At 44.4% G+C, this 9,242-nt stretch overlaps 1 protein-coding gene across 1 annotated transcript; it reads left to right on the top strand.

Moving 5' to 3' along the window:
- Positions 1-3,397: 3,397 nt before the first annotated feature.
- On the top strand, positions 3,398-8,886 carry KCNE2 (potassium voltage-gated channel subfamily E regulatory subunit 2). The gene is made up of 2 exons (XM_003263887.4): positions 3,398-3,524; positions 8,212-8,886. The coding sequence occupies exon 2, from the start codon at positions 8,224-8,226 to the stop codon at positions 8,593-8,595; it is 372 nt and encodes a 123-aa protein (XP_003263935.1). The 5' UTR covers positions 3,398-3,524; positions 8,212-8,223; the 3' UTR covers positions 8,596-8,886.
- Positions 8,887-9,242: the final 356 nt, after the last annotated feature.

A 9,242-nucleotide genomic window follows, 5' to 3' on the forward strand; every position in this document is an offset into this window, starting at 1 on the left:
TCATGCCTTAGCCTCCCAAGTAGCTGGGACTACAGGTGTGTGCCACCACGCCTGGCTAATTTTTGTATTCTTAGTAGAGACAGGGTTTCACCATGTTGGCCAGGCTGGTCTTGAATGCCTGACCTCAAGTGATCCACCAACCTTGGCTTCCCAACGTGCTGGGATTACAGGCCGTGCCCGACCTGCAATTTGATTTTCAAAGAGAACATTTGCTTTTACATCTCTTGTTTTCTGGGTGTGTACCATTTTACTCGCTTGTTGGGGACGATGTTGAGTGAACCCATTGAGAGCCTGCTGCAGAGATCAAGGAGGCTGCAGCCTGTTAGGAATACTCAGCAATTCTCCCCTTCCATTTTCTTCTCCAGCCTCTAACTGCACAGGGGTCATGTTTGCTTCTGCCTCCATTTCTTCCAGGCCCCATCTCATTCCATGCCTTAGTCCATTCTCACATTGCTATACAGAAATACCTGAGACTGGGTAATTTACAAAGAAAAGAGGTTTAACTGGCTCAGGGTTCCACAGGCTGTACAGGAAGCATGATGCTGGCATCTACTCAGTTTCTGGGGAGGCCTCAGGAAACTTACAATCATGGCAAAAGGCAAAGGGGAAGCAGGCACACCTTGTGTGGGGGAAGCAGGCACACCTTATGTGGCTGGAGCAGGAGGAAGGGGGGGTGCAGAGAGGTGCTACACACTTTTAAACAACCAGATCTCGTTAGAACTCTGCCACAAGAACAGCACTAGGGAGATGGTGTTAAACCATTAGAAACCACTCACATAAGCCAATCACCTCCCACCAGGGGCCCCACCTCCAGCACTGGGGATTACAATTCAACATGAGATATGGGTGGAGACACAGATCCAAACTGTCTCCTTCCAGTTTCTCAATCTAGTTTTGTAAATTGTGTAGCGGGATATGGGTAAGAGCTGTCTAAAAACTAACCATTAAGGAGCTACTCTTCACCTGGTGCTAGAACATTCTTTTCATTGGTGAGGTCTGGTCAAGCTCTCCTTTTCACTGGCATGTGTTCTTGCTTATTTCTTATAAAGTAATAGCAAAAGCTAATATGTGCAGGGCACTTACTGTCCTACCTCGTGGCAGGTTCTGTGCTAAGTGCTGTATATCTGTGATCACATTTAACTTTTATAACAAGCCAAATGAGCAGGAACTCTTATTATCTGTATCTTACAGACGAAGAATCCAAAGACCAGGGACAGTAAGAAATTTGCTCACCTGGTTTGCTAGCCTCCATGACACATCGCCGTCCAGTTCTGCCTTTAATTACCAAAGTGTAGACAAACACGCTGCTTTGATTCTCCTCTCCTCGGCACCGGGAGAATTCAAGAGTGAAGTTAAACCGCAAGGGCTTAGAAGATTGGCCTCAGTTCCCTGTTCCCACCAGCAGGTGGCACCATCTCCTAGCGGAATTCTTACTTGAACGTTTTGCTTCCATTTCTGCAGAGGTATGGTGAACTCAGTTGCACCATCAAAGTGTTCCTCCTGGCGGCTGAGTTTGCCTATCTTGTTCAGTGAAGACAACTCATGAGGACAAATAGTGTTAATGAGAAGCTTATGCGGAGTTACAGAGATCCTCATATACACCTTTAAAGTACACCTAATAACGTTAACTCTGCAATAATTTGTAGATCATTTTAAATCTTAGCCATCTTCCTTTTGCCACCCAGTGTGCTTCAAGTCACATGGTTCAGAGCACCATTTAATGTGAAACTCCAATTTTAAAACAAAGTGAACCCTCCTTTTACAAAACCATGAGACAAGTTACAGACTAATGACCACCCACATGACCTTGAAGTGATTTTGAGTGAGTGAGTGTAACTTCCGTGGCTGCCATTTAAATTGGATTCAAATCCAAATGGCTCCACCTCCATGTCATTGGACCTCTTGTGCCCTGATTCCCTTGGCTAAGTTCATAGTACCTTCTACGTCAGGTTGTGGCAATGACTACCTGAGGTTAATACAATAAAAGCACATGGTAAGCACTCCTAAATGATAGCCAATATAAAGACTCAGATTTCCCAATTCCAAGGGTCCCCACCATTATAGAAAAGGATCTTTTGGTAAATAGAGTATGTTTAGCTCTTGCTAGGTCTTTAAATACTTTGCTGGGGGCCAGGCACCATGGCTCACACCTGTAGTCCCAGCGGCTTAGGAGACTGAGGCTGGAGGATCCCTTGCGGCCAAGAGTTTGAGACCAGCCTGGGCAACAGAGCAAGGCCCTATTTCTACAAAAAAATAAAAATTAGCCGGGCTTTGTACACACTTGTAGTCCCATTACTTGGGAGGCTGAGGCAGGAGGATCCTCAAGAGTTCAAAGCTGTAGTGAGCTATGATTGAGCCACTGCACTCCAGCTTGGGTGACAGAGGAAGACTCTGTTTCAAAACAACAACAACAACGAACAAAAACCTCAAAGCCTTTTTGTTGGACTTACTTCCATCTCCTCCATGTAGTACCTTAGTACCCTTGCAGCCTGTTTCTCTTTTGCAAGACAACAATGTTGTTATAAACTCATTTGGAAATGGTCCCATGGAGGAGTATTTACCAAAATTTAGCTTATTTAGCGTCTTCAGAACACGGCACTTGCCTGGAATTATACTGACCCCCTCAACCCACACCAACCACCCAGAGATGGCTGTTCTTGGCTCCTCTCCCTGGGGCCCTGTCCTTCCCATGTCGTCTTCTTCTTCCTTCTTCCTCCTTCTTCCTCCCTCCTCCTCCTCCTCCTCCTCCTCCTCCTCCTCCTTCTTCTTCTTCTTCTTCCTCTTCTTCCTCTTCTTTCTTCTTTTATTGAGACAGACTCTCACTCTCACCCAGGCTGGAGTGCCTTGGTATGATTTCAGCTCACTGCAACCTCTGCCTTGTGGGTTCAAGTGATTCTCCTGCCTCAGCCTCCAGAGTAGCAGGGACTACAGGTGTGTGCCACCACATCTGGCTAATTTTTGCATTTTTAAGTAGAGACGGAGTTTCACCATGTTGGCAAGGCTGGTCTCGAACTCCTGATCTCAGGTGATCCACCCGCCTCAGCCTCCCAAAGTGCTGGGATTACAGGCGTGAGCCACTGCACCCAGCCCTTCCCACGTGTTCTGGCAGGGAATGCTGTTGCCCCCTAAGCCTACCCTAAGAGGAAGACTTCTTCTGAGGAGAGATGTTCACTGTGCCCAGGCCCTGCCCTGGCTGGGGCTGGCAGGAAGGGTCCCAGAGCAGGAACTTGTGCCACTCTGCCCAAAGCCAGAGTCCCTGAGGCATACACCCCATCAGGCACCAAGGTGAATTCCAACTGCCAGTTAGTATTTAACTTTCCACATACGATTAGATTAAACATGTGGGTTCATAAAAGCGTAGGATTGCTGACTGCAGTTGCAAGGGCTTAGATGGTCATAAGGTGAAGGTGCCCAGCAGGCTGAGGCTTGTGTGCAACCCAGAAGAGAGCTTGCTAACGCCAGCAAAAAGGTTCAGAACAGCCTGGCTTTGGAAAGGAATTTCATCCTGCCCACACACTGCATAGGTAAGTCTTAGCACACATCTTTATTTTTTGAGGAAAAAATAGTAACAAAGTTATCTATTTGCCTTTTCCAGAAAATGATAAAAAGAATGATTTTCCTGGTACGTGGCCTGGCTCCTCATCCACTCTTCCTTCTTTCCTTCTTGTGTTTTCCTTACTCATTTCTTTGTTAATTGCCTTAGAATGAAAATTTTGAGTTTTTTAAATGGAGGATTCATGGTAAATGTAGGTAATCATATTGTTTTCTCTTCTTGATATAAAAATGAAAGACTTTGCTGCCTTTTATAGGCCCAGGTGATGTGAGTGATCTACCATGTTTCAAGAAAAGAAAACTTTGGGGCTGGGCACGGTGGCTCACGCCTGTAATCTCAGCACTTTGAGAGGCTGAGGCGGGCGGATCACCTCAGGTCAGGAGATCGAGACCATCCTGGCCAACATAGTGAAACCCCGTCTCTACTAAAAATACAAAAAAATTAGCCTGGCGTGGTGGCTGGCACCTGTAGTCCTAGCTACTCGGGAAGCTGAGGCAGGAGAATGGCATGAACCCGGGAGGTGGAGCTTGCAGTGAGCCGAGATTACGCCACTGCACTCCAGCCTGGGCGACGGAGTGAGACTCCATCTCAAAAAAAAAAAAAGAAAAAAGAAAAGGAAACTCTGGACTTTGGGTTCAAATGAGTGTTACTTTCCTAATAGTGTCCTGATTGCCGTTGTCATGAATAACACACATTTGTGACAGGAATGGCTGGAATTAGGGGATCATTCTGTAGCCAGGAGACAGGGCACAACTAATGACATGTGTAAGCTCAAATCATGGTCTTGATCTTATGTCTCGTACCCAGTTGAGCCAACTGGTCACAGCAATGAAAACAGTGAGTTACTGGAATGTGTGACCTCTGCTAGGACAGTCAGTGCTGGACACTGGCTTGGGTGACGTGAGTTCTAGTCCAGGCACTGTGGCCAACTTGAGAGGCCTGTGATCTTGCACAGGTGACTTAAGCTCTCTAGGCTATAGTTATTCCACCTACCAGAGAGCGAACCGGCCTAAATGATCTCCAGGGACCCAGCCTGTGCTAGGATTCAGCAAAAAGCATTCACTGGAAATGTAGGTACCCTAGGTTGATACACATGAATTGCCCATATTTGACCATTTCTAACCTATACAAATGGCCATTTCATATGATTCCAGAGAACATAAATGATAGTTGTCTTAGCATTACTAAAGTAAATGCCTATTATGATATTCTACTTAGGGGTAGGATAAGTATGTATACCAAATATGGTTTGTTTTGTTTGGATTTTTGAGACAGGGTCTCACTGTCACTGCCGAGTGCAGTGGTGTGATCATGGCTCACTGCAGCCTTGACCTCCCAGGTTCAAGCTATCCTCCCACCTTAGCCTCCTGAGGAGCTGGGACTATAGGAGTGTGCCACCACATCCAGCTAATTTTTTTATTTTTTGTAGAGGTGGTGTCTCACTATGTTGTCCAGGCTGATCTCAAACTCCTGGATTCAAGCGATCCTCCCACCTCGGCCTCCCGAAGTGCTGGGATTACAGGTGTGAACCACTGCTCCTGGCCTCCAAATATGGTTGATGTCTATCAGTTAAACAGTAATTCTGGGAATAAAAACTTGAAATCTACACACTTATAATTTGAATGTCTTAGCATAATGTCCTTCAATGAAGCTGCTTTCACACACTGTGATTTGTTTTTTTCCTGTGGTCACGGAGCAGGCATGGGCCACTCGGCCACATCTCATGCATCTGTATTCAAAAGCCAAATCCCTTTGGGATCCTATTTATTTGGCCTGGCCACGGATCAGCACTTAGATATTTAATCCCCATAGGCCCTTTCATCCCTGTGATTAAGTCTTATCAAAAAGCACCTCCTGACCTGCTTAGCAGTGGGGCCTTTGTTCACATTAGAAGGGTTGAACAAATAAGGGGCAGTTGGGGCCACTTAGCTCTAAAAGGCTGGTGAACGCTGCCATGCCTGCACCTGGAAACAAACTTAAATGACTCCAGTGGAATTCAGCACTGAAGTCCCTCATCTCAAAGACCTTTTGTGGCAGAGATTCTTGGATGGGCCTTAGGGGGCTCAGAAGTCCCCCGAAATTGAATGTAGAGCTTCCTATGTGCATATGTATACTTTCTTGGGGAAAAATAAAGTCACATCATTTTATTTTACTTTTCGAGGGATCTTTAACACCGCCCCTCCCCCACCCCCAATTCCCACACCCCTTAAGAATAAATTAAGCATCACTGTTCTGGTAGTTTCCAATTGAATTCCACAGAGGAACTGTCATTCATTCACACCTTCATTCAACAAATTTTTAGTAAAGATTTGCTAGGTACCCATCGCTGTGTAGGGGCCTGGGATTCAGAGATGAGTAAAGCAATCCCTGCCTTCTGGGGGCTCAAGCTCTCCTGTCACCGGGACTCAGTTACTTAATCTCACTAAACATCCTGAAGGTAGGAGTTTATAGAGTGGTTTTGAGGATCACATGAATAAGCACACAATACATGGGTAATTGAAAAACGAAAACAAGGCCGGTGGCTCACACCTGTAATCCCAGCACTTTGGGAGGCCAAGGTGGGCGGATCACAAGGTGAGGAGATCGAGACCATCCTGGCTAACATGATGAAACCCCGTCTCTACTAAAAATACAAAAAATTAGCCGGGCGTGGTGGCGGGCGCCTGTAGTCCCAGCTACTCCGGAGGCTGAGACAGGAGAATCACTTGAACCTGGGAGGCAGAGGTTGCAGTGAGCCGAGACTGAGCCACTGCACTCCAGCCTGGGTGACAGAATGAGACTCCGTCTCAAAAAAAAAAAAAATTTTTTTTTTGCCTTGCAATCGTTTGCCTTGATGTTATGTCTAAAGCCCCACAATTCTCTAAAAACAGAGATGTATAAAAAAGCACACGTATATAATTCTCTGAAAAAAGAATATAAATGAGTCATTGTTCCATTTAACTGACATTTGTTGAGTGCTTGTTATAAATATGGCATTATTCTAGCTGGTGTGAGGTTACCAATTTTTTTAAACAAAAGTAATATAAATATATACACACATATTTAGTTACTGCATATGTGACGCGTGCTTTTGAAGAAAAAGGAGATGCTGTTGGAGGAAAATGGTGGTGGTGGTGGGAAGAGATTTAGAGTAGAGCCAGGGAAGTCTCAGAAGTGACAACTAGCTGGAACCTAAAGAATGAGGAGGTAGCAGGTGGAAGAGAAAGGCAAAAGTATTCTAGGTTGAGAGAATAGGATGTGCTAATGTCCTGAGGCAAGAGAGCTTACTGACAGGGAGGGAAGATGTCAGGTGTGACCGAACTGTAGTGAGCAAAGGGTAACTGAGGAGGTGGTCAGGAGCCTGCTCAGCCAATGGGGTGAATACTGTTAAGGAATTAGGACTTGATTTTAAGAGCAACCATTGCATCATTTTAAAAGCAAACAAATGGCACTATAATTTCCCTCTTCAAAAAGGCACATTGGCTGGGCACAGTGGCTGACACCTGTAATTCCAGCACTTTGGGAGGCCGAGGTGGGTGGATCACCTGAGGTCAGGAGTTCGAGACCAGCCTGGCCAATGTGGTGAAACCCTGTCTCTACCAAAAATACAAAAATTAGCCAGGGGTGGTGGCACGTGCCTGTAATCCCAGCTACTTGGGAGGCTGAGGCATGAGAATCGCTTGAACCCGAGGCGGAGGTTGCAGTGAGCAGAGATCATGCCACCTCACTCCAACCTGGGCGACAGAGCAAGATTCCGTCTTAAAAAAAAAAAAAAAGCATATTGATGGCTACTCAAGGCAGAGAGGGGCACATATAACCCCAAAGAGATGGCTTTGGGGAGGGTTGTGTTGTATTACATTGTTGGCATTGTATTATCCAGGTGAAAGATGCTGGCGGCTGGGCAGTGCCAGTGGGGATGAAAAGGAGAGATGGATTTGAAACATAGGAATAATCTCTCAGATTGTTTCTTGGCATCACTTACCTAAAATACTTCTTTCAAATATGGATGTATACACCCCTCCCTTTAGGACACTTGGGACAATGTGCCACTTAGACATAGGGGATGGAACAAATTGGAGAGTCTGTCAATGCCCCCTGCAATCTTTTCCCTTGATGTTATCTCATAATGCCCCACAATTCTCTAAAAACAGAGAGCATAAATGAGTCATTGGTTCATTCCACTGACGTTTGTTGAGTGCTTGTTATGAATGTGGCCTTATTCTAGCTCTTGTGAGGTTACCAATTTTTTAAAAAACAAAAGTAATGCAAGACTGCTGATGAAAATTTGGAATATGAGAAAAGCATAAAGAAGAAAATATATATCTTTAAGCACACCACCCATTGTTAACATTCTGATCTATGTACTTCTAATATTTTCTCCATTTTCATATGTACACATACATTTTTTTACATGCATATATAGCTATCAAAGTATATATATAAAATTTTGTCTGCCATTAAAATTTTTACTGTGTAACAATCATGCATTGTAAAAAACAGTGAATAAAATGTATATAGTCAGTTTAAAGACTAACAAAACATGCATTCAATCACCAGCCAGGTTAAGAAGAAATACTGTTGCTTGTCCTCTGACATCTCCCTCCCACCTTTACATAGCCAAATCCAGAAAAGATCTGTTTTCCTAACCTTGTTCGCCTATTTTATTATTTAAATTGCAGCAGGAGGGAAGCATGTCTACTTTATCCAATTTCACACAGACACTGGAAGACGTCTTCCGAAGGATTTTTATTACTTACATGGACAATTGGCGCCAGAACACGACAGCTCAGCAAGAGGCCCTCCAAGCCAAAGTTGATGCCGAGAACTTCTACTATGTCATCCTGTACCTCATGGTGATGATTGGAATGTTCTCTTTCATTATCGTGGCCATCCTGGTGAGCACTGTGAAATCCAAGAGACGGGAACACTCCAATGACCCCTACCACCAGTACATTGTAGAGGACTGGCAGGAAAAGTACAAGAGCCAAATCTTGAATCTAGAAGAATCGAAGGCCACCATCCATGAGAACATTGGTGCGGCTGGGTTCAAAATGTCCCCCTGATAAGGGAGAAAGGCACCAAGCTAACATCTGACGTCCAGACATGAAGAGATGCCGGTGCCACGAGGCAAATCCAAATTGTCATTGCTTGGAAGAAAGTGAGTTCCTTGCTCTCTGTTGAGAATTTTCATGGAGATTATGTGGTTGGCCAATAAAGATAGATGACATTTGAAACTCAATGATTTATGTTTGCTTGTTGGAGCAATATTTTGTGCTGAAGACCTCTTTTACTTTCTGGGCAAGTAAATGTCATTTTAATCAATATCAATGGCGAAAATAAAGCCAAATTTGAAGTAAAGTGTCTGGGCAGTGGCCGTGGTGATAGAAAGGAGAGATTTACAAATCACTGAATATTCTTTCTCATGAAACATCACTTGTGTGTGACAAATTCAATTTATAAATAACCCAGATGTATTATGTAGAAGCCGAGGCTCAAAAGCTATCACTTGCTTACTAGACTGACATATGAGCATTTATCTATAATATTAATTCATGAGTGTGGAGTCTGAAGAGATGAATAAGCAAACCATAAGATTACATTTATTGTTTTCCTGGCCTTTAACCTATTTAGAAGTCTTAAGACAGAACAAACATTTTTCTTTTTCTTTTTCTTTTGAGACATGGTCTCGCTCTGTCGCCCAGCCTGGAGT

This window comes from Nomascus leucogenys, chromosome 25 (genome assembly GCF_006542625.1).
Source record: "Nomascus leucogenys isolate Asia chromosome 25, Asia_NLE_v1, whole genome shotgun sequence".
NCBI classification, from domain to species: Eukaryota; Metazoa; Chordata; class Mammalia; order Primates; family Hylobatidae; genus Nomascus; species Nomascus leucogenys.

What these genes read in the sequence shown, in the direction of transcription:
- KCNE2 (XM_003263887.4), top strand. Translation starts at nt 8,224, where the DNA reads ATGTCTACTTTATCCAATTTCACACAGACACTGGAAGACGTCTTCCGA.